Source organism: Carassius auratus, chromosome 42, assembly GCF_003368295.1.
Source record: "Carassius auratus strain Wakin chromosome 42, ASM336829v1, whole genome shotgun sequence".
NCBI classification, from domain to species: domain Eukaryota; kingdom Metazoa; phylum Chordata; class Actinopteri; order Cypriniformes; family Cyprinidae; genus Carassius; species Carassius auratus.
Window position 1 is genome coordinate 2,197,955 of NC_039284.1, and position 26,763 is coordinate 2,224,717.

General features: G+C 37.5%; 1 protein-coding gene across 4 annotated transcripts in view; it reads left to right on the top strand.

Annotated features, from left to right (window-relative positions):
- LOC113060405 (connector enhancer of kinase suppressor of ras 3-like) overlaps positions 1-26,763 on the top strand; it is a 120,888-nt gene that overhangs the window by 41,585 nt on the left and 52,540 nt on the right. For all 4 annotated transcript variants that reach the window (XM_026229296.1, XM_026229294.1, XM_026229295.1 and 1 more), the window contains exons 3-7: positions 7,117-7,319; positions 10,124-10,211; positions 15,289-15,330; positions 21,335-21,454; positions 25,296-25,355. In XM_026229296.1, coding sequence (XP_026085081.1) covers positions 7,117-7,319; positions 10,124-10,211; positions 15,289-15,330; positions 21,335-21,454; positions 25,296-25,355 — 513 coding nt within the window. The remainder of the gene's footprint in view (positions 1-7,116; positions 7,320-10,123; positions 10,212-15,288; positions 15,331-21,334; positions 21,455-25,295; positions 25,356-26,763) is intronic.

The window sequence follows — 26,763 nt, forward strand, 5'->3', positions numbered from 1 at the left end:
TACAGCTGTCTGTTAACTCTTCTCTGACGGCGCAGAGGGTAACATTTGTTCTGGTCTTAAAGGTTCTTTTGGATAGAGGTACACTCACCAACCATTGGTTGTAAAGAAAGATTCAGTCTGGAATGAAGCCTGATCTTTGTTGAGGTTGCAGTTTCAATCTGGATTCAGGTGAGAAGCTCTATCCGGGGCACGGCACCAAAAACTGTTGGGAACTCAGAAACGAAGACCAGGAGACTCTTGGGTAATCTTCAGCAGGATTCTTTATTGAGAACGCTCTGCGTGGCGCTGCAGTCATCAAGAGGTCTAATTTGTCCTTAAGACATTGTAGATTATATACATTCAAGTGGGTGGGATACACAGAGGTGGTGACAAACCTAAACAAAGCATGCAAATGCAGTACAGGGGTCAGCCTGATACTGGCCTTGTTCCCATCTTTGATCTTGTCAGCATAACAGTGTCATTTAAATACAGAGGTGTCTGACAGTATCACTGATATCTTAACATTATCATAGAGACAAAAGGCACAGCTGTGTCTTGATCTTAAAAAGAGCCAAATGGCAAGGAAAAGCACAAAGACAAAAGGACATTATCTCAGACACCTGATTTTCCTGATTTACCTCAAAATGTATATCAAAACGTTTTCAGTTCATATGCTATTACATTGGAACCTAGTTTAACATTTTATAAATTTTTAATCCCACAGAACCTTGAGGGACTCCAACCATTATTTCTGCCTCCCCTGATATAATGCCTTCACAAGTGACACACTGATATCTACAGACGTTTTAACAAAATAGCATGATCAACCGTATCAAAAGCTTTTGAAAGATCAATAACTAATGCTACACAGGATTCTTTACAGTCAATAGCACTAACAATATCATCAACTAAATCCTGTTCATGCAAAATAGTGGATAATACATCAGAAAACCAGGAATTATTCATCCCCTTTACTTTGAACTTTCTCAGGGGTGCATGTTTATTTAAAATACTCACAGATGAATCTTTAAAATATGACCATGCCAATTCCACATCAGGAATTAAACAAACCTTCAAAATGAAAAATATTATGGATAAAATCTTGCTGATCAAATAATTTGAAATACCTTTTCTCCATAATTCGTGGCTCTGTGTTTTTAAGTTTGCAGTTTCTAATCAATCAAACAGCACAATGGTCACTTATATCATTTGAGAAAATACCAATTTGTGTGCATTTATCTGGGTTATTAGTTAAGATCAAATCTATTAAAGTGGACTTTTTTTTAAGTCCTTTACGTTTGGACGAGTGGGAACATGTATTACTTGAGATAAATTTGCAGGAACACAATAATCTTTAAAATCTTTCCTAACATTAAATCAATAGCCAGCATTTCAAAACACTTAGGAACAGTCATAGACTTTATCAAAATGGCATTTAGTCTAGCAGTCCATCGCTTAACTCCATATTCATTTATATGTAACCCACACATTTGACTATCATGTTTATAATCACTTATTGTGTATGTCTTTTGATAACTATGGGATAGCTTAAGGATTCATATTCATGTTAAGTATGTTTGTGTTTCAATTTGCTTGCTTAAAATGTTTCTGACCATCAGTTATTTGTCAAATGTATCATATTCTTGTTATAGGGATCATGTCCAAAATTATACCCTGTAAGAGCAGGAAAATTCGGACCATGTGCTTGATAAGATAACATATGATTTATGATACCCCGAGCAAAGAAAATATCTAATTGGTCAAGACAACATTTGAGGTGTGGCCAAAAGGCCAGTTTAAATACTCAGGACAACACCAAATCCTGCTTTTAGCTTGCGTTTAGCTTTTGTTATCAGTCATGCTGGATTTTAGCTTTGCTTCTTAACTGTGGCTATTAGTCATGCCTGGTTTTAGCTTTTAGCTTGCGTTTAGCTTTTGCTTTTGCTTTTGCTATCAGTCATGCCGGCTTTTAGCTTTAGCTTGTAGCTTTGCTTTTAGTCATGCTTTTAGTCATCACTGTTAGCGTTCTTTGAGCGCAGTACCAGCGTGCTTCAGCCTGTATACCTGCTGCTACTTAGCCACGATGAGAACAAACAACACTTCTCTTCAAACTTTACTTCTGTTCTTTTACTTTAGTTTCTCTTCTTTTCCGTTTGAGAGTTTCGTGTTCTGAGTTAAGTTTTGTAACGCCGTTTCTCCGAGTCTGACCTCGAGTGCCCGTTCAACTTCAACCAGGCCACACAACTCCGCATCGTCAGCCAATGACCAACCACGGGCTTCCCAAGATGTCACTTCGACTACTGAACTTCCAGCCAATCAGCGACGTCGGGAAACTCCCTTTCAATGAAAATAAAGGGAACCCCATTTTCACAGGAGATGCAATTAACTCCTCCAGACATTTGTACTGGTGTATCTAATATAATTCTAACCTCATTCAGTAACTCAATGCGAGGGTTAATTAAGTGATTGAAGGCATGTCTATGCAATTTCATGTATTGCTGTAAACTTGTAAACTACACATTTTCATTCTCTTAAACTCATCCTTTCCTAACTTCCTATCTTCCTTCAACTTGTGTGAATGTGTGAGTGCATGCGCTTATGTGTTAAATTAGTTTATATGTTTTAGATTTATCTAATAAAGCCTTATTCGGTAACACTTTAGAATAAGGTTCCATTAGTTAATGTTAGTTAATGTATTAATTAACATGAACAAACAATGAATAATACATTTGTTACTGTATTTATTCATCTTCGTTAATGTTAGTTAATGAAAATAAAGTTATTCATTGTTAGTTTATGGTAATTCACAGTGCATTAACTAATGTTAACAAGCACAACTTTTGATTTAAATAATGCATTAGTAAATGTTGAAATTAACATGAACTAAGACTTAGAAATGCTGTAGAAGGATTGTTCTTGCTTAGTTCATGTTAACGAAAGTAGTTAACTAACATTAACTAATGGAACCTTATTCTAAAGTGTTACCCCTTATTCATATCAAAAAGAGAAGTATCTTTTGTTTTGTGCTAACAAGTTAATGTCTTAAACTTCCGATCTTGTTACCGTGCTAATTAATAGTCTTTTCACTATAGTTTGGATATTAATATCCAGTGCAGATTTAATGTTAAACGGCTCGTTCAGTGAATCGCAGGGCGCCTCAGTGATCAGACGTGAAACGTCTGTATTTCATTCTCAGACAAACATTTCAATGAGTCAAATGACTTCACATTAAAATAACAAAATGTTATTTAACCAAAAACAAATAAACTTAAGAGATATCAGCTTTAAGTCCATGTTGAGACATTTTGCAAAACTCATGTATAGGAGTGTATGTGTACAATGTACATTTTGACAGCACATTTAAAGTGACAAACAACGTCCTTGGTGCATTTGGTGCATTATCGTTCATATTACAAGTCTTTAGATCTAAAAGACAAAGATAAAGTCACCATATTACCTGTAATGCACCTATGGCAAACAGACTGTTGGAAAACGAACCACGGTGAGTCCAAAACAATTGACGCTATTGTCAGCTGGATATTTTGTCCGTGAAACCTATGCAACAATATGGGAATTGTGTTTGAGCAGGGGAATGGAAAATGGGAAAAGGAGATTTTGACTTTCGTCAATTTATGAAGACCTATTTCGAGGCTGGTCTTTGAACAGGGAAGTTTCCAAACGTAGCACCCCAGGCAGGGAAACAAACAGATGTAGAGTTGGAGTTTCCAGACTTTCTCATAAATTTTGTGATGAAGTCCTGCTTCGAGGCTGACGTTTGGAGAGGGAGACTCCCAGCTGTAGCAGATATGAAATGTATAGCTGGTTTTTGACAAAATGAAGTAGAAGTTTCCAGATTTTCTCATAAATGGACAGGCATTGTAGCTGTAGTCACTCAACCTTCAGCATTGTTAGTAAAAAAGGAGCATAAAGACAAGCCAAGAGGGCAGAAGGACAAAAACAAAACGAAATGAGGTAGCCCACAGGCATGCCAATTATAAAATGTATAATTGTATGACTGATTGTATGCAGTCCTTTTATTAATATTTTCTAAAGGCCTTTACATCCTGGCCCACAAATATTGATCAATCAATGTTATTATTTTCTTCCGTTGTCCTGCTAATATAAAAACAAATAGGTAGTTAGTCACATACTATTTGAACATTCATCCACACATTTGTGAAAAAACATGTAATGTGCACATGGTTTTTGGAATAATAATGCTGTAACAGCATGTTTAAAAAAAAAAAAAAAGAAAACAAGATAGCTCGGACAGACTTTGGTGTCTGTAGGGGGTAGAACATACAGGGACCTGAACTGAACACATGGACATGCTTAGAAATTGTTGGTTGCTTTGACAGATGGTCATGCCACTGCTTGTAAATGATACAGTACATCCCAGTGTCCAGCACTGAATGCTATAATTGGGCCCAGACTCTTAGGATCAAAAGAAGGCAATGGCCTCAAATCCTCAGTTTTGACCTTTTTGTTGTTCTGTAGGTTCATATTTTAAAACTTGTATATATGATATATACACATATATATGCATTAGGGGTGGAACGGTTCAACCTTTTCATGGTTCGGTTTGTTTCACGGTTTTGGTACAGTTCGTGCTATGTTTATGGAAAAACTATACTTTAAAAAAAATAATATTCTACAATCTAAATAGTTAGAATATTGTAACTACAAGCAACATCACAAATACATACAATAGCAGAGTAAAGATACCATTAGTTTTTAGGAACAGAAACTTAATAAAGTAATCAAATGTAAAACAGCATTGCATATTGCACTGTATAAATTAAAGATTGTTCTTTACTAAAGCTACTAAATGGTTTTCAATCAAGGGCAGTGAGTGATTTCTTTGTTGTTGCTGTTCGATCAATATAAAAACTGTCACTTTAAGAGAATGCACTGATTCAGTGCACTGATACAGTAGGCCTATGTTCAGCCGGCTATGTCTGCTGTAGGATACTTACCAAGACGGGCATTTTGACATAATAATGAATCTAAATGGTACAAACTGGGACAACAGCCAGTTTTATTCTTAAAAATCCATAACCTCTTTTGGGTGTGAAGAACAATTTAGATACATGTAGAAAAGAAAAGAAAAATCTACTACAAAAAATTTTTTGTGCAATGGTTGCATGAATGTCAAAGGTTCTTCATAGAACCATGTATATCAATGAAGAACCATTCTTTTTAAAAGCATAAGTAATTTTACAGGCACTATTCCAAATACTTGACCACATTGATCAATTGATCAAGTATTCTAGAGAGCAGTGGATCAATATGAAAGTATGAAATCTTATAAAATAATAATATCTAATATATCAGTCAACATTATGTGAAGTGCCTCACAGTAAGTATTCTTGTAGAATTCATGATTTAGAATGAGATACTTAATGATTTTCCCAGATCATCCCCCAAAATAGTATTCATCTGTTTTGTTCCTGATTCACAGCAGCCTCTTTGATGGAAAAAAAGTCTCCTATTGTCTCATAGCTCTGGTAATAATATTAAAGACAATCAGGCCAAGTACTGAAGTCAGAAAGTGCAATGTGTTACCAGCACCAGATCTCTCCCTAAAGGGGTGTCCTGAAGTCTATTTCATGCTGAACAGGAAACAAATTACTGCCCCATCTGTGGGAATATCCACTGTGAGCTTTGTCTATGCCATGATTGATGAAATCAATCTCTCATTTCCTACAATCCCTGACAGGTGTAAGTAACCCTATCATTCGGTAAATAAAAACCCTCAAAGCATCTAGGGGAGTTAAAACACATGTGTTATATTACTGTCTGTGCTATATGTTATAACACTGTCTAATGGTTATAGAGACAGACTTGTAACCCGAAGGTCGCGGGTTCGAGCCTCGGTCTCAGCAGGGATTGTAGGTGGGTGGAGTGAATAACCAGCACTGTCTTCCAACCTCAGTACCACGAGGTGAGACCCTTGAGCAAGGCACCGCACCCCAACTGCTCCCGGTTGGCGCAGCAAAAAATGGCTGATCACTGCTCCGGGTGTGTGTGTGTGTTCACTACTCACTGCTGTGTGTGTGCACTTGGATGGGTTAAATGCAGAGCACAAATTCAAATATGTTTGTCTTTGTGCAGCATTATGGCTTTGATGTTCAGAACTCCATGGCCCAGTTTCACAGACAGGGCCTAGGTTTAGCCAGGATTAGGCAATACTATTTCAATTAGGACATATAAGTAGTTTTTAGAAATATGCCTTAGATAAAAACATTACTGGTGTGCATCTTGAGACAAAACAATGAATCTGACATATTTTAAGATCAGTCAGTGCAAGTTTCTTTCAGTTAAAACAGCCCAGACATGCATTTTAGTCTGGGACTAGGCTTAAGTCAATGAAACCGGGGCCATATATTCTAAAATTAACATATTCATGAGTTGTCAATATGAGTTTAAAATACAAAGACTCCGGTGCTGCCGTCACCAGTGGTCGGAAGGCAATATGCAGATGGAAAATGTATAAGTATTTTTCTATCACTTCTAGACCATATCAGATATTCTAGTGGGTATTAGGCTTAGATGCGGTACTTTTGCAATCTTAAGATTTGCCAGACCAGGAGGAAAACTCTAGACTAGGTTTAGCAGCTAAATCAACACATTACGCCAAACAATTACGCAGCACACATTATGCCAAACAATTTTAGAGTCTAAATAGGGATGTGCAATTTTAAAAAGTCCAATTTATTTAGATCATGAAACGCATGAGCAAGGGGTGTTCATATCCATCCAAAAAAATTAACTTATTGTGCTCTCAGTCAGGGGAACCACCAACCCTTTGTACTAAAATACAGAAAAATTACCAGTTGTTGGTCAGTGTACCTGTTTCTACAGTATCTCTCATAATGTATTTAAGACAAATTGTTTAAAAAAAAATTCTAAAACATATCTCAAGCCCCTGTATTCTGTTCAATTCTGTCAGTTGTGTTGTTTCAACTGTTTAAATACATGTACGCATTATGTGTGTACGTCCCAAATCCTCTCCAAACAGTGTTGAGTGCTGTTGCTGCCACATATACAGTACATCACACATAATGCGCAAGTATGCTTTGTGTTTTACAGTAATATATAATTTACAGAAAATATATAATTCTGCTTCTTCCTCAGAACTATGGTGTGGAGACAGACAACTTGAAGAACCTGATGCTAAAGATGAGAGCTGTGACCAGCAGCCTTCACACTGCAACATCAGAACGAAGGAAGAGCCCTACATATGAAAGCAACACGTCTAGCAAGCTCCCAAATCAATTCCTCTCCTCTGTGGTTGAACTTATTGGAGCAGCCAAAAGTCTCCTGGCATGGCTGGACAGGTTCAACCATCCCTATTCATCATTTCTTTACATATTTATATTGCTTATTTCTGTTTCTGTTGCTTCTTTATTTATGTAATGGGGACGTATAGCATGCAAAGGGCTCTGGTGTTTTGTGCACAGATGATTTATAAAGGGATTTTACTCTTAAAGTTAACCCTCTGTAAGGACATATATTTCATTGCGAAGACTTTGCATGAGCAGCACTTATATTTTTCCAGACAGGGCTGACAGTTGAAACCAGATACAATCTGGCTTTCTTTCCTAACCCCTCTGTGCACAGCTAACCACATCTTTATCATGATGGAGAGATTTTTGTTAACCAAAAAGCTCTTCCAATTTGGTGTATGATTTACTTTGAAACAGTTCACTCTCAGAAACTGCTAGTAAATTCACAAATATCTACAAGGAACTTGCAAGTAACATTATAAATAAACAAGAAATATTGAAGAAAGACTGAAATAGTATTTTTTAAATTGTACTCCAATATGCTTTTTTAAATTAACAGATGCAAAAAATGAGCCAGGCAACTTTCCCCGGACCACGCAAATGTTCCTCACACAATTCCATTTGAGTTGACTTGAGACTGTATAACGGAGGAGGTCCACTTGTAAATATATATAAATGGGAGAAATTGTGGCTACCTTTCAAAATTGTGGCTATTGTCCCAGTATCTTGCATTTTTCATAAATGCTGAAGTAATTCAACCCTTTGAGATTTCATTGTGCCGAGCTCCCTGGTGCAGTGACACAGAAATTGCCAAAAGTACAGTATCACTTTGTTCTTTTTAGATTTTGTATATATACACCCAATATATATATATATATATATATATATATATATATATATATATATATATATATATATATATATATATATATATATATATATATATATATATATAAAGTGCCTTCCTGTAACCACAATTTAATGTGGATATTGTGACACAAATTATGTCGGCTTTGAACTCAGAACACTCCTTTAAAGTTTAAGCTACTGGTGATTTTATTAATCTTATTATTTTGCCTTAACCACATAGAAACCTTCTCATGTTACATGGTGTGATTGTTCTGATCTGTCTGGGAAAAAATAAATGGAAACTGACTGTGCTTAATGGTTTCATAGGGAGCTGACATGGTAATGTGTTTAATTCCAGCTGCAGTTTTTATGACCACAGACTCAAACTCCAGACACACAGTGATGGAAATTCTTTGCTATTGTAGGCCACATAAGAAAACCTATCACAGGGAGCTTGTTGTCCTGTCCTGGTGTTAATTAGATATTTTATACAGTATGAATGCTGTAATGTATTTTAACTAGGGGTGTAACGATTCACTCGTTTTCTCGATGCATCGATTACAAACCCTGTCGATTCATATGCATCGATCTTGAAACATGATTTTTGAATCGTGAATCGCCCGATCTTGATCAGAAATCGATTAAAAATGCTAAGAATCGAATGAATCGCGATTTCTATAGCGATTCAATGCTTTCAAAATGTATACACATTAAATTACTACACGCACAAATTAATTGAGACCTTGAAGAGTGTTCGTGAATCGTTTCTCTTACCTGTCCTTCACGCGCTCCAATGTTTAACGCCTGATGAGACAGGATTGCGCTCGCGCTCCGTTCGTCTCTGACGCAGCTGACGTGTGATCTATAGGACTCGTGGCCAGTGCCGAAGCCGTCGACAGCTGTATTTATTGCATGGACGGTGCAGAAATGTAAGTGTCTAAATCATACGCACAGATCCATTGAATGATAAATGTTTTTAAACAATGCAGATGTATCGCATATACGAAGGAAACCTTTAAAATTAACCGCAGCATTAACAACGACCTTGAAATAAGAGTGAAAGATTTATCTGATAATCAGATGCATGAAAGTAGCGTTTGTTTCATTAGCAAACAGACATCTGGCAAGTTTTCTCCCAGAATCATTTGCTGATGGAGAGGAAAAGTTAAATAGAGATGAAGACGTTTTCACAATGAAAGAGAAGCGATCTCGCTCTCATAGATGTGCCAGGCTATATCTGCAGCTAAACTGAATAAAAGCAGAATGAACTGATGAAAAAAAAAAAAAAAAAAAAAAAAAAAAACAATTTATGAATGATGCAGTGCTAATTGACATTTATTACAGTACAGAAACTATAAAGTATATTTTCTACCTTATTCTGTGCAGAAATTTAAATAATTGCTAATTAAATGTAGCCTAGTATATAATATATATATATATATGTATTATTATTATTATTATTATTATTATTATTATTATTATTATTATTATTATTATTATTATTATATAGGCTACATACATAAAATGATTGTATTTGACATTTCTGTCACTTCTGAAATTATGGCTACGCCCCTTGTGTGACGAAATGTTAGCTTATACATAATACTCTTAAAGCTCTTTTTTAAAAACTTGGCTTACGTACATTTTTCCGTATGCCATGTCGCATCATTAAACTAGCATTTAACAATGGACAAAAGGTTGTTTTTTTTTTTTTTCTAACCTATGGTTCTCTTACCATATATCTACTGTAATTTGCCCCCTGACTAAGCATTTAAAGAATTTAGTAGAAGCATTTAAATAATCCCGTGAATGCACTTAAAGAATGCAGAATCGAATCGTTATAATCGAATCGAATCGAATTTAATTGTGAATCGAATCGAATTGAATCGTTCTAAATTTGCAAAAATCATTCTTGAATCTAATCGAAAACCTATGAATCGTAATGAATCGCTGCCTTGCCAAAGATTCACAGCCTTAATTTTAACCTTTGTTTCCTCTGTCTGCAGAACTCCACTGACAGAGGTCAGTGATTTTACCTCCACCAAGAACAAAATCATTCAGTTGTGTTTGGAACTGACAACTACAGTACAACAGGTAAGCACAATGACTGTTCCTTCAAATAGTATAGACACATGCTAATTCACCCTCCATGCTAATTTTTAAGCTTTCATGCATTTCTCAGTGGAGCTGGAAATCTGGAAACTGCAGCTAGTTATCTAACCAAATATTGTCTTACAGTGTTTGCTTTGGGAGGTTTACTTCAGACAGTAATAAGCAGACCCCCCAGCACATCAGTCACAGGTTCTGAGTTTAAAGTTTCATTAAACAAGCCAGGATGCTCTTTTTAAATTGGCCTCCAGCATTCGTTTATGTTATCTTCCTTGCTTGTGGTTACATGCTTACACCCTGCGGGTGTAGAATCGTTGCACAACACCACACAGACCCTGGATTCCACCCCCCCCCCAGTGACCGCTGGCGCAACCTTTTTGGGAGGCAAAATAAGTACGGGGAGGGTGCAACTAGCCTCAGCCTCAAAGATCAGCGACAACGCATTGGGCTTACTCTTGGGCTTATTCTTGGACCCTGGATGGTACGAGATGGTAAACCTAAACTGACCAAAAAATAATGCCCAGCGAGCCTGACGAGAATTTAGTCTCTTGGCAGTGCAGATCTATTCAAGGTTCTTGTGGTCAATCCAAACAATAAAAATGACCCACACCCCATCTAACCAGTAATGCCACTACTCCAGAGCCATCTTGACAGCAAGTAACTCCTTATTCCCAATGTCGTAATTCCATTCTGAGGGGGGTCAAACAATGAGAAAAAAGGTGCAGGTATGTATTCTCTCATGTGAGGTTGATCTTTGGGACAAAATAGCCCCAATCACCTTCATGAGTTGACGGGATGGGTCAGGTGTAGTTAAAATAGGAGCCGCTGGAGCACTTGGTTCATGTGTTGGACATGATCGCGTTCGTTCTGGGAGAAAATTAGAATATCATCCAGATAAACAAAAAAAAAAAAAAAAATGTCTCATCACATCATTGACAAGTGCCTGGAAGACCGCCGGAGAGTTAGAGAGCCCAAAAAGCATGACTAAATATTCAAAATGTCCAATAGGGATGTTGAAGGTGGTCTTACATTGATCCACTTCCATAATTCACACTAATTGATAAGCATTGCGGAGGTCCAACTTTGTTAAGATGGTAAGCCCCTGCAACATCATTAAGATGGGAGCACAAAGGCATATGACATCAATGGCAAAGGATAACAATTCTTCACCATGATGTCATTCAACCCCTGATACTCTATGCAGAGGCGCAACGAACCATCCTTCTCCATGAAGAAGAACCCCTGTCCCTTGAGTAGTAAGCGGTGCCTAAATTTCATCCTTGACATGCTCGACCAGAACGACCGTGGAGAAAGTGATCCCAAAGAGCCTTTTCATTCCAGCTACAGAATGCCACGAGCATGCAAAACTCAGTCAAGTAACTGGACACTGAGCCTTCTCCTCGCCACAGCAGTGCCAGGGCTCGTGCCGCTTCAGTTACCTGAGCCGAGTGATCAAACACTTTGGGTGGTTCCTTCAAGAAACTCTCAAAGGAGGAACAGCAGCTGTGCTCAATAGGAAGGCGGCAGCTAGAATGTCAGAGAGCATTGAGACAAAAGGCTCAACTGAATAAGGAGCAGGAGGATTTAGCCGTGGTTCAGTGCTATGGCTACAAGATCCAATATGGTCAGGAGGAGGGGTTACTATAGGAGCTGCGGGAGGGCTGGTGTTTAGCTGATTCAGCCGTTCAGCCAGCTGGCTAAGCTGGAGATATCTTGGAGTATGCGCAGCGAGAAGCCGCAATCTCCTCCTGATGCCGACCCAGTAAAACACCCTGCTGCATCAAAGGTCCCCACATCTCATCCTCCTCTGCTGTGTCCGTAATTTGTGGAGAGTAAATTATGTGATGGGTCAATGAGGAAAGAGGACTCAAAGGCAGAGGATTAGATGCAAAGAAAGTTTATTCTTCAAAGGTAATCAAAACAAATAAAACTGGGTAACACTTTATTTTTTTTATAGTCCACTTTAGACATTCTACTAGCAGTAAGTAACTTTGCAACTACATGTCAACTAGCAGGTAGTAGAGTGTTAGTAGACTGTCTGTCTTAATATCTTCTAACACTTTCTTTGTCAATTTATTGTCAACTTATACTAAGCCTAAACCTACCCCTAACACTAACCCTAAACCTACCCTAACAGTCTACTCTGAGAGTTAGTAGACATGTAGTTGCAAATTTCTGAGATTTAGTTGATATGTAGTCGACATGTAGTTACAAAGTTACTTACAGTCAGTAGAATGTCCAAAGTGGACTATAGAAATAAAGTGTAACCTAAAACTGTAACAAAAAATAGCGAGCCAGTTTTTGGGGGTAATCCAACTTCAGTCGGCAATGTTATGCAGAGCAAGGGAGTAGAAGATTGCCCAAAAGTCAACACTCGCACAGGACCAACAACCTGAAAGTTGAGTGAAGCAGAGAGGAGAGAACATGAAAAAATAGAACACAAAACAATCTACTCACAACAAGGACAAGACGGAAGAGGAATATAAAGGAAAGGGGTAATCAGCGACAGGTAGGGTAGAAGCAGCCAATGACCAGCGCAGCCCAACCTCCAGATCAGCACTGATTGCACTGATCACAAGCCGCTGAAAATAGCACAACACACAGACAGAAGACCCGTGACAGACACCATATTTTATGTATTCTGTGTGTTATAAACATGGCTGAAACTAGGGTTTGAAAATTAATGAGGTCTCGGTGGGGTATTAAGAACCATGCTATAATAACATCTACAAATGCAACACATTATATACACTACATATAGTATAAACTTTAAAAGAGAAAGACATGTAGATATTTGTAAAACATGATTTCTCTGTTTTGGGGTCATGTTTGTCTTATTGAATGTGCAAACTTGTTTTCTTTTTATTTTTTGATTATTGTCTGTTTAAGTGCCAGCGATGCAGTGTTGCCAGGCATTTTTATGGTAACAAATGACAACAGACCACCAACCCCCCAATAATCTAAAATAATGAAATAAGTTTAAATTAGGGCTGTAAAATGATTAAAATTTTTAATCAAATTAATCAGAATTTTCAGTGGATTAATCGTGATTAATCACTATTTGCAATTACACCTGAATCCTAACCATTTTTTTTTTTTCTGAAATGCGTACCAAAAGATAAATAACAGGACACAGATACATAATTTTCATGTATTGATTCATCAATATGTGGTTCTTTTTTTCTAAATTTCAAAAGTTTAACATTTACTTAATCAAATTTACCTGAGCACTATATCAAACCATGCCATTTAACTACAGATAGTGTAAGAGTTTTAGGTGAACCAGTGGTTAAATATAGCCACATATCTATGAAATTATGCATAGAGAAACTCGAAAGAATGAACTCAGAAACACAAACATGCGCCCTCTGCACTCTGGGTACTCTTGTTTTTAGTAGGTGTTCATTTGCTCTGCCACAATACTTTAGGATCGATATTTTCACGTTCTGAAGGCTTCAAGTGCCAGTAAAACCAAGTAAAAATGCAAATGCTTTTTCAAACAGCTGTAATTTTCACTGCATTGCATGTAGGCGTTCTGCGCATGGGCATTGTGAAACACAGGACTCTATAACAGGAAGAAGCTCCAGCGTATCAACTACCAAAGTCGTCTCTGTTTATCGAGCTTGGCATGAATGTATTTGAGAGTAACTGGGGTAAAACCTTAAGCTTCTTCTGTGTTTTCGTCGCAGCGCTCGCCGCTGTTTTTTTACTATCTTGAGAATTCAGAGATCGACGAGACTTTCCTGACCTAAATAATTTGTCACACTGCGCATGCGTGAAATGCGTTAAAAAATTTGACGTAATTAACGACAAACAACTAATTAACGTCGTTAACGCGCTATTTTTGACAGCCCTAGTTTAAATATTTAGTTTTGGAAATAAGATTAAGTTATCACAAACTTCCCTCTTGATTACCTTCCTAAAGTGTCACATTAAGTGGAAAAAACAAGTCCAACAATGTGTCTATTAAATCTCTTTCCATCATTTTAAGGTGCTGTAGGGAACTTTTGTAAAAAAATATTTTTTTACATATTTATTAAACCTGTCATTATGTCCTGACAGTAGAATATGAGACAGATAATCTGTGAAAAAAATCAAGCTCCTCTGGCTCCTCCCAGTGGTCCTATTGCCATTTGCAGAAACTCCATCGCTCCCGGTAAAAAATAACCAATCAGAGCTGCTAACTTTGTGTAACTTTGTTTGTGTTCAAAATGTAGAAAAATGTATATAATAAGCGAGTACACCATGAATCCATTTTCCAAACCGTGTTTTTGGCTTGTCCTGAATCACTAGGGTGCACCTATAATAAGTGTTTATATTCGGACTATTTTAGATTGCTTCGGGGGTACCGCGGCGGAGTAACCCAGTACCTTTGTGATTCTTCATAGACATAAACAGAGAGAAGTAGTTCCGGCTACGATGTTCTTCGCAAGCAGTTCTGTTTATTAACCGCTAGAGCGTCACTACCGCAGCTTTAAATGTAATTGTGGGGTTGGCGCAGTGGATAAGATTAATTGTAAGTTGCTTTGGATAAAAGCGTCAGCTAAATGAGTAAATGTAAATTATACATTTAGATTTTTAAGTGACTAATTTTAAAGTTTTAAATGACTAATTAGTTATTCAGAGAATTTCAAATTTGATTTCTGATTATGAAAAAGAGGTATGGACCATTTTGACCTTATAACTGGACTTGTGGTCCAAGTGTTGATTATCATTGGGTGCACTATTCCTTCAAAGCTGGCATAGCAACGGTCCAGCAACCTTCAAATATTTAAAAACGTAATATCTCTCCCTTCTACCCTTAATGCACCAGATGCTGGGTTTCCTTGTCCTCCTGTTCATTACTTTGGTATACTCCCACAATGTCTTGTGTAATTATTTTGTCTCGGACTTGACATGGAGATGTAATTCAAGGCTGAAAGCTGTTTATTTTAGGCTAGAGGTCATTCACTATTGTTGTGTCAAGCTCAGCAATTATACAGCATTCCTAAATGTGAACTTTTTATTTGTATTATTCAAAGCAGTTTCAATGATCTGCAATTTTTCTTTCATTCATGCACAGGACTGCACTGTCTATGACATGGAAGAGAATATTTTGGATGTTGTAAGTATTTTCAATTTCTAGTATTATTTTTTTATATACTCTTTTTATACTTTTTTATATATTGTGTAAATTAGGATAATGAGAGTAGTTTAAGTTAGTTTTATACCGCTCAATTTCTCAGACAGCAACACATTTTACATGTAAGTCACCTTTATTTATATAGCGCCTTCAACAATACAGATTGTGACAAAGAAACTGAAGCATTAAATAGGAAAATAGACAAAAATGCAAAAAGGCAGTTCATCATTGAATTCAGTGATGTCATCATCCAGCTCAGTTCAGTTTAAATAGTATCTGTGCAATTAAGTCGTGACAGAATGGAGAAAAAAATGTTGGATGAATCCAGGCTCAGTCAGGAAACCAGCAGTTCAATTCCAGGCTGCACCAAAATCAGATTGTGCAGAAGAATCATCTGTTTCCTGTGGACTTGTCCCGGTGGCCATCTAGGAGACAAGGTCTTGACTGTGGATCTGTCTCTGGGACTCTAGTTGTCCTGGACTCTGCTGACATTCAGGGCTGTAGCTTTAACAATGTAGCAAGTACATTGTGTGTTATGGGAAGTGCTCCCAGTTCCGGTTCTCCTAATTAATGCAGCCTTAAAATCCTTTAACGGGTTCAGATACTAGAAATGTTTTAGTGTGTTATGTGTAAGCCAGGTAAAAGAGGTGGGTCTTTAATCTAGATATAAACTGACAGAGTGTGTCTGCCTCCAAAATAATGTTAGGTAGGTTATTCCAGAGTTTAGGCGCTAAATAGGAAAAGGATCTACCATCCGCAGTTGATTTTGATATTCTATATATTATCAAATTGCCAGTTTTGCGAACACAGCGGACATGGAGGACTATAGTGCAATAAGAGCTTGCTCAAATACTGAGGTGCTAAACCATTCAAGGCTTTATAATAATAATAAGTTTTATTTATATAGCGCCTTTCCAGAGCTCAAGGACACGTTACAATAAACAAACAACAATAAAGGCAATTGACAAAGAGAGCAGACAGAACAACAATAGGCAAATGAGAGTGCAAGTACAGTAAGTGAGAATTGTGTATATGGGGCAGCAACCAGCAGAGAGAGAGAAAAAAAAAAAAAAATACAAAAACACACTAAGACCTATAACATTCAGAAAATAGGTGTGTTTTGAGCATGGATTTGAATTCAGAGATAGTGTTAACAAAACTGAGTGATGGGGGGAGAGAGTTCCACATTTTGGGTGCAACAACACTGAATGATCTGCCCCCCATTGAAGCAAGGCGATGCCGAGGGACAACGAGGAGGCTGGAATCAGCGGATCGTAAAGAGCGAGTTGGGGTGTAAGGGAGAAGCAGGTCACAAGGTCACAAAGAAAGGAATGGAAAAAGAGAAAAGTTGACATCTCATTTGTTTCTCCGTGAAAGCAGTTGCTTTATAAGTAATAAGAAAGATTTTAAAATCTATACGATGTTTGATAGGGAGCCAGTGCATTGTTGACAGAACCGGGCTAATATGGTCATACTTCCTGGTTCTAGTAAGAACTCTAGCTGCTGCATTTTGGACTAGCTGGAGTTTATTAAGTGTGCAGAACAACCACCCAATAAAGCATTATAATAATCTAACCTTGAGGTTATGAATGCATGAATTAACATTTTTACATAACATAGACAGTGTTCTAGGTTATTACGTGCAAAGTTTTAAGGTCCTATAATGAACACCTTTGTTTTTTCAGAATTTTGCAGTAAGAAATTACTCTTCATCCAGGATTTTATATAGACTATTCCATTATTTATTTTTTTGGCAAATTGGTATATTTCTCCAGGCCATGAAGAAATATAGAGCTGAGTATCATCAGCGTAAGAGTGAAAGCTAACACCATGCTTCCTAATGATATCTCCCAAGGGTAACATGTAAAGTGTGAAATGTAACAGCCCTAGTACTGAGCCTTGAGGTACTCCATACTGCACTTGTGATTGATATGATACCTCTTCATTCTCTGCAACAAATTGATGGCGGTCAGATGAGTACAATTAAGAACCATGCTAATGCACTTCCATTAATGCCAGCAAATTTTTCTAGTCTATTCAAGAGAATGTTTTGGTCAGTAGTGTCAATCGAATAGCACTAACAGAGAGATACAGCCACAATCAGATGATAAGAGCAGGTCATTTGTAACTCTAAGGAGAGGAGTCTCAGATTCGGGATTGGTCTGTAATTAACTAGTTTTAGGTCTATAAAAAAAAAATATATTTATATATATATATATATATATATATATATATATATATATATATATATATATATATATATATATATATATATATATATATATAATTTTTTTTTTTTTTTTTTTTTTATCTAAGGCTTAATAACAGCCAGTTTGAAGGTTTTGGGGACATATCCTTATTACAATGATGAATTAATAATAGTCAGAAGAGGATCTATGACTTCTGGAAGTACCTTTTTTAGGAGCTTAGATGGAATAAGGTCTAACATACATGGTGTTGGATTAGTTGATTTAACAAATGTATACAATTCTTTCCCTCCTATGGTGGAGAATGATTGGAACTGTTCCTCAGGGGATATATAGTGCATCTGATGTCATACTGTAGCTGACAGCTGCATGGTTACAATTTTATCTCTAATAGTATTGATCTTGAAAGTTAAATTCAATTCAATTCAAGTTTATTTGTATAGCAATTTTTACGATACAAATCGTTGCAAAGCAACTTTGCAGAAAATTAAGTTTCTACTATATTTAGTAGTAGCTTATAAGTGGTGATTAGTTTATGTGCAAATGACAGGACTTTTCAGAAAAATGTATAGAAGACACAGTCAGCCAGACGATGAACACTATTAACAGCAATTAAATGTGACTGCATATTAAGTAGCAATATTTGTTAGTTTTGTATGTTTCAGGGTTAGCATCATCTGAGGTCCTCTGAAGGATTGGCATCATCTCTTCTCAGGTGTTCTGGATCCTGACTGGAGCTTGTGTAAATCCTATGGCAAAACAGATGAACAAATAGAGACATCATTAGCGTAGCTGCTGTTCCAACAAAGTAAAATTAATTAGTTTAACCCAAGCTAAAGAATAAGAATGCATATTTGATCAGATACAACTGCAGTCACAAATTATGAGATGCATTATTTGAATGCTTGGTGAAAGAGATGTATTTTTAATGTAGTTTTAAACAGAGAGAGTTTGTCTGAACCCCCGAACATGGCAGTCACAAATTATGCCAAATGTGAAAACTATCTACCTCCTTTAGTAGACTTTGCTATCCTAGGAACTACCAAAAGTCCAGCGTTTTGTGACCTTAGTGAGCATGATGGGTTGTAGCGTGGTATAAGGCTTGTTGGTATGCAGGAGCTAAACCATTAAGGGCCATATAGGTAATTAATAATAATTTGTAACTGATATGGAACTTAATAGGTAGCCAGTGCAGAGACTGTAAAATTGGGGTAATATGATCATATTTTCTTGACCTGGTAAAGATTCTAGCCACCGCATTTTGGACTACCTGTAGCTTATTTGTTGAAGATGCTGGACAACCACCAAGAAGTGCGTTACAATAGTCCAGTCTAGAGGTCATAAATGCATGAACTAGCTTATCTGCATCAGAAACAGTTAACATATTTTGTAGCTTGGCAATGTTTACAAGATGGAAGAATGCTGTTTTTATAACATGGGAAATATGGTTTTCAAAAGACAAGTTGCTGTCTAATATAACACCCAGAATCAAGTCATTTGTAATTTTAACAAGTGCAGTTTCTGTGCTTTGGTGGGGCCTGAAACCTGACTGAAATTCTTCATACAGATCTTTTTTTTTTTTTTTTTTGCAGGAAGGAGCTCAGTTGAGCAGACACAAGATTTTCTAAAATTTTAGACTTAAATGGAAGATTTTAAATGGGCCTATAATTTGCCAGTTCACTAGGCTCTAGTTGTGGTTTCTTAATAAGAGGCTTAATAACCGCCAGCTTGAATGGTTTTGGGATGTGACCTAAAGATAAAGACGAGTTAATAATGTTGAGAAGTGGTTCTTCTGCTACAGGTAACAAATCTTTCAGTAATTTAGTGGGTATAGGATCGAATAAACATGTTGTTGATTTAGATACACTGATAAGTTTATTTAGCTCTTCCTGTCCTATAGTTGTAAAGCACTGCAGTTTATCTTTGGGTGCGATGGACGAAACTGAAGTATTAAACGCTGTAGAATCTACATTTGTTATTGTATTTCTGATGTTAGTAGTTCATAAAGTCACTACTGCTGTGCTGTTGGGAAATGCCAACACCTGTTGATGCTTTATTTTTCGTTAATTCAGCCACTATTGAATAAATACTTGGGATTATGTTGGTTTTCTTCTAAAAGAGATGAAAAATAATTAGGTCTAGCAGTTTTTAATGCTTTTCTGGACATCATTTCATGTTAACAAAAATAATGGCCCGACCACCCAATAAACATATATTTACACTGGCATTGTTATATTTTTAAATAACACAAAATATTATTTATTTATTATATTTAGTCAGAATACATTACTTAAAATGTGTAATCAAAAGATTACATTACTGACTATATTTTTTGCCAATTTTTTTTCATGTACTGTAATTTGAAATCTGCATTTTACTGGAAATAACTTTTACGTGCAGTGACATGTGAGCATATGCAGTCATATACAGGTGTGTGTAATATCAGGAATTGGGCAGGGTGAAGGACGTTTGGAATTTACATGCAAGCACATGCTAAGTGAAGGCATAATGGGTGACAAAATCACAAATACGAAGCATGAATGGTTTGAGTCTTATAATTTATTCCTTCACTGTCAAGCAACCCTGGCAGAAATAAAGGCAGTCCATTCATTAGAAATGGTCTGTGTGAAATGCAAGACAAATGTAGATGATTTGTTTTATCTTAGGTTATGTTGTACACTCTTTATATAGAAAAGAAAAAGTCCTTCTCATCAGGACCACCTGGTTGAACTTCATTCAACTTTTCAAATTATAGCCTAGGTTTAATCCTGAAACAATTCTAGTTGTGAAGTCTTCATAAATGCAAAGCAAACCATGGGATCTTGCTGTTTTCTTCAGTGTTTCATCGAGAATGTTACTGTTCATTTTGTTTACACTCCTGTTCTTGTGCACTGAGTGGAAAATTAAATCAAAGCTCAAATAGTGTTCAGTTTGTTTATTCAAGCCCCATGGTTTATTGGACTTACCCATTTACGTGCTTGGCTTCTGTGGAATATTGTGGAATTTTTAAATAGACCTAATGGATCTGTTTTTCCAGGCCCAAATTAAAGATTACATTAGATTAGATTAAAATAAGTGCTTACATTATTGGTACAATCAACATATTAGTCCACTAGACTCTGGAAAACTGCCTTTGATTATGTATATTTATTTAGATTTAGCCACAAGTATTGCTTTTGTATTGATGGGATACTTGGAACAAGCTTGCATCAGCAGAAATACTGTATAATCCACCAGTCTACCACTATTAATAATTACCAACAATAACTGAGTGGTTTGGGAGCATAAAGTGGAGAAGGGACAGTTTTGGGGGAGGAAGGGAGTTCCCATAGTTAAAAAAAAAAAATCATAACTGATACTATGGCACAGGGCAAATATGGAGATCAACCTTCAGATGTATACACAGGATAAGTATGTATTTGTAATGCATAGCCAGGTGACACTTTATTTGGATAGTTCACTTTAGACACTTTAGACCTTACACTGTTAGGGTAAGGGTTAGGTTTAATATAATTAGTTGATATGTACTTGCAAAAGTTAGTTGAATGTCTGTTGGGGAACCATCAAAATAAAGGGTTAGCAAAGCAGAAATTCTATTAATAATAGTAATACAGTCTACTAATACTAATATGACTTCAAGTTGGCATGTCTAAAGTGGACTATCCAAATAAAGTGTGAATCATAGCCATTTTGAATTGCACATCTTGAGTGACAGATTTGGAAAATGCAGCTCAATCATCCAGCACTATTTTTAAACACTCTGTTCTCCTAAATTGCAGTCAAATGTGTTGAACAGTATTTGTGACCAGACTGTGAGAACCACCTCGGATCCTCTAATGAGCCACTCAGCATGTCTGGAAGAAGTTCAGCTGACCAACATCAAACCAGAAGAGGGATTGGTGAGAATTATTAATTTGTAATTATTATCTATCTTCATAATTGTTAACTCCATTTGAAAACAAAAAAATAAAACAGATAATTGAAAAAATATGAAAATTCTTGCAACATTTAATCACCCCCCCCCCCCCCCCCCACACACACACACACACACACACAATTTTCTTCAGTGGAACACAATATATTATAATATAATTTATTCTTTTTTGGCAATTTTATTTTAAATACTTGATAGATCAATAAAATGGGTACCCAATTTTGAATAAAATATGTTGTTGGTAAAAATTTGTGTTTTTATAAGCATTTTGACATCCTGGGTTGCCAGTTTGCAAAGAACACAGTGTATTGCTGTCAATGAATCCAGCAAATAAACTGGGTCAGAGATCACAAATTCTACCTGACCTAAAAAACCTTGACATCCATCTAAAAAGGTTTCCCATGACCAGAAGTATATTAAAAAGCGGATGAATCCACAACTTATGGTGTAAGACTTGTTCCCTTACATTGTTAAATGCGCTCGTTCCTGTTGTATGTCCTCAATCGGGCAACTCAAGTCAAGTCATGTCAAGTCTGCTTTATACATGTATTTATATACCATATTTTTTTGGAAGTTGCACCTAAGTATAAGTCACATCAGTCCAAAAATACGTCATGATGAGGAAAAAAAACATATATAAGTTGCACTGGACTATAAGTCGCATTTATTTCGAACCAAGAACCAAGAGAAAACATTACCGTCTACAGCCACACTATACTGCTCAGTGGTAGACTACAGAAGCACTGAGCAGCATACAGCGCCCTCTCGCGGCTGTAGACGGTAATGTTTTCTCTTGGTTCATTTCTCTCGTATCATGTCAAATTAATTTTGATAAATAAGTCGCACCTTACTATATTCGCAGGACCAGCCAAAATATGAAAAAAGTGTAACTTATAGTCCGGAAAATACGGTATATAAAACACAGGTAAAATATAAAATACAACTATAAACATATACAAATAAGGTAATGTAAAAAAAAATTATAATAAAAGAAGATACAAGGCAGATATAGTTAACAAACAGTGCAGATATGATAATTGTAGTGCAAAACAGCTTATTCAGTTTGATAAAAGTGAAAAAAAGCTCAGAGAACAGTTCTTTATTTAAACTGACAGAAGAGGTGGTTGAATGCTGAATGAGGTAGTGAGCAGACCAATGCTGCACAACGTGTCTGGTGCAGGTCACAGTGTGTTAGTTGGGTGGAAGGACCTGGGAATGTGGGAGCTGGGTGTCGTGGGGTGGGTTTGTAGCTGAGGTCCAGAGTTCAGTGGTGCATGGGGAAAAAAGGGGGGGAGGGACCAGGTCGGGAGTGAATTCAGCTTCCTGACAGCATGATAAATGTCCTTCAGTCCGCAGGTCCTGTAAGGCAGATCTCTGTAATGCAGAGGGCTTTACAGGTGAGACGGGTTACATAAGACACCAATGATCTTCTCAGCTGTTCTCACTATGCGACGAACCGGGTATCCCTCGCTAATCATCCACCCTCCTTATCCCATTGTGCCACTTGTGCCACTTCTTGACATGGGTTTAACGACTTAAAATTATATAATACACTTTTATATTAATGGTAAGGTACTTTACAATCAGAATTGATTGGCAAGCAGCTGCAGTTACTTCTGTTTAATGCGGTATTGATTGCAATTGGTTTATGTTTTTAATAAAAAGCAACCTATCTACAATGAACAGAAAGAGAGAGAGTTAGATACAAAATATGCTGGGGAAGTAATGTAAAAAAGGGCACCAAAAAAGGGCATAGCGGCCATCTTGTGCTGTGGCGCTGGGCTAGCATCCATCCCATGCTGCGGTGCTGGGCTGATGTCCATCTTGCATCGTGACACTGAGCTGGCGGCCATCTTGTGCTATGGCGCTGGATTGGCGGCCATCTTGGGCCATGACTCTGGACGGGCAGCTATCTTGGGCCGTGGCTCTGGACCAGTGGCCATCTTGGGCATTGGCGCTGGGTTAGCAGCCATCTTGTGCTTTGGTGCTGGGCTGGCGCCCACCTGGTGTTGTGGTGCTGGGCTGGCGCCCACCTGGTGTTGTGGAGCTGGGCTAGCGACCATCTTGGGCTGTGGCGCTGGCTCAGCAGCCATGACGTGAACAGTTTTGGGAGTCTCTAGGATCTTTGACAGCATGGAGAAATAATCCAGAAACGTGTCAGCAGCCATCTTGGGCGTTCACGCTGAACTGGCGGCCATCTTGCCTCATGGTGCTGGACTGGTGACCACTTTGTGCTGTGGCGCTGTGCTGGCGTCCATCCTGCCTCGTGGCACTGGTCTAGCGGCCATCATGGGCAGTGGCGCCACCATGGCGGACATGCGCTTCTTCTCCCCTCTCCGTCCGCCATGGTGAGACGGTGGCTCTGATCCATCCCACACAAGCCCCGGGGTCGAAGGGGGGCCATGGTTGAGAGCTCTGTGGCTGGGGAGGAGACATAAGCAGACATACCACTGGTTCTTTGTGTGACGGAGTCCTTCTGTCACCGCCGGAATACAGGAAACCACAGAGAAAAATCCAATTGTGGGTACGTCTTTATTAAAGGCGCAATCCAAAGAATAAACAGTCCAGGCAGGGGTTGATATCCAACAAATCCAAAACATAAACAAACACGGACACAAGGCAAGGCAAGGGCACGATAAGTGACAGACATGAATTAAACAAGGACTCTGTGACATACTGTATACTAAGACAGACCGGGTATATATGCACAGGGAGAGACAATGGCTAATGGGGAATAGACAGAGTGTAATGATTGATAACCAGTAACAGCTGGGTGCAATGATTTAGGCAGAGATGTGAGGAATGTGGTTAATGAAGTGACAGACACCGTGGGGAAGGAGGACATCTAGTGGATCCCCAGGGAACACAAACCAGACACTGTGACAACAATAGCGTCTTGAGCTCAAACAACGCTAAAAGAGAGCTTGCGAATGGTCCAGACCAACCTTACGAAAGTGTGATTTACAGAAGATATACTTAGCGTACGAACATGTTGGGAATCGTGCCATAAGGTTAAGAGAGAGGTTAAGGAATAGGTTAAGAACTACTTAGCGGTAAGAACGTTTTGGGGAACCGGGCCCAGAACCGTAGTTCACTGACAAGCTACGCAATATCGCGTTCATTATCGAAGGCGATACATCTACGTCTGTGGGCCATTGCCGTTTGAGCTTCATTAGCTAAAGCTGAAGAGTGAATGAACACAGGAAAACTAATTAACTCAAATTTAACTCAATCAAACAAAACCTATCATTCTGAAATATATACAACATAATATTACAACTTGTATGTAATGCTGTGTTCCAGGCATGTTTTTGAGCCCTTAAATCATGAACGCTTTGTGAGCGCAAGGAATTGTAATTAAATTATACATTTTATTGCAACGTTATATTGTCTATTTCTCACCATGTACCACTTGCATAAACACTGCATCCGTATGCAATATTATCCGTAGGGGCTGCTATTGTTGTTTTGTGGGCTACGTGACGTCAGAGCTCGGAACTGGGAGTACATTGATCTAGTACAAGTTCACGGGTGGGAAGTCACGGGTTTTTTCTGCCGTTCTGGTGTACTTTTACGGGTAGAAGATTGGAAAAATACACAAAATAACTACAAAATAACTGGCATAACTACAGAAAATTATGTGAATGCACGAGTGAACTTGTGAAAGCACTAGTGAAAAACTGCCATAACCAATCAGAAATTTCTACATAAGAAATTATCTCTTTTCACTGCCAAATGTATAGAGTTTACTGTCTCTCCTTTTCTGTCATTTTCATGATTTTTCTTTCTGCCTTCCTGTTACTCAGGGCATGTACATAAAATCCACCTTCGATGGACTTCATGTCATCACTGGCACCACTGAACATGTGAGTAAGGGCTCCAATGACGAAAGCCTTTGTGTTCAGTCTACATGAGCAAAATAATGGAAAGTAGATGGGGCATCTTTCAGTTAAAGCTGCGGTAGGGAACTTTTGACGCTCTAGCGGTTAATAAACAGAACTGCTTGCGTCTTGCGGAAGAACATAGCCGGAACTACTTCTCTCTGTTTATGCCTATGAAGAATCACAAAGGTACTGGGTTACTCCGCCGCGGTATCCCTGAAACAATCTAAAATAGTCAGAATATAAACACTTATTATAGGTGCACCCTAGTGATTCAGGACAAGCCAAAAACACGGTTTGGAAAATGGATTCATGGTGTACTCGCTTATTATATACATTTTTCTACATTTTGAACACAAACAAAGTTACGGACCGCAGCTCTGATTGGTTGTTCCTTACCGGGAGCGATGGAGTTTCTGCAAATGGCAATAGGACCACTGGGAGGAGCCAGAGGAGCTTGATTTTTTTCACAGATTATCTGTCTCATATTTTACTGTCAGGACATAATGACAGGTTTAATAAATATGTAAAAAAATATTTTTTTACAAAAGTTCCCTACAGCACCTTTAATAGACTGAGCAATGTCTGGAAGGGCTACTACAGATGTCAGATTTGCTCATTCTTTGTATTTAGATTGGATTCCCAAATGCATGGAGCTTTACAAAATGTAAAGCTGTAAAAATTAAATAGCATGCAAAAATGATGCTTCTGTTATTCTGAACAACAACACTCTTGCTTGTGTGATCCTTGCTTGTGTGATATCTTGTTAAGCTGTGCATGAGAATCCGTAAGCGATCACAAAAAAAATATAAATATTTTTGAGAACATTGTTAAAGACCAGATGCAAACATTCTATTAACATTTGTTCATAACTTTGAGAGAATCTTGTAGAATGTTGAGAGAATGTTCCCTGTTAGTAGGGCCCTGACTTTTTGTGACCTGTTTAAACTTGTTTAATGAGTTTTAGCACACTAGTACAATCATACTCTGTCAAGTAGAGTGGAAGGTTTTGTGTTCCCAGGGGCTTTGAACAAATTAATTAATTTGAATTTTGTCCATTTTTAATGATTGATATTCTAGACAGTAATGTCAAGATCATACAACACTTTTCTGAAACTAAATTCCCATGAGTCAAGTGATGATTCACTGCTGTTGTACTGGATTCCTGTATAGTCCTATATTTAAATATACTGTATACAAGGATGTGAATTCCCTTGTTACTAACATTTTATTAGATATAACATAATGCTTATAACAATTTTTCATACACAAATTCTTATATAACTTTGGACAGTGTTACAGTCACACCAGTTCAAATGTGAGTGTGTCGACAGTCTTGATGTTTTAGAGTTTCAAACCTTGAATGCAATGTGCTATTTCTGCATGGCTGATT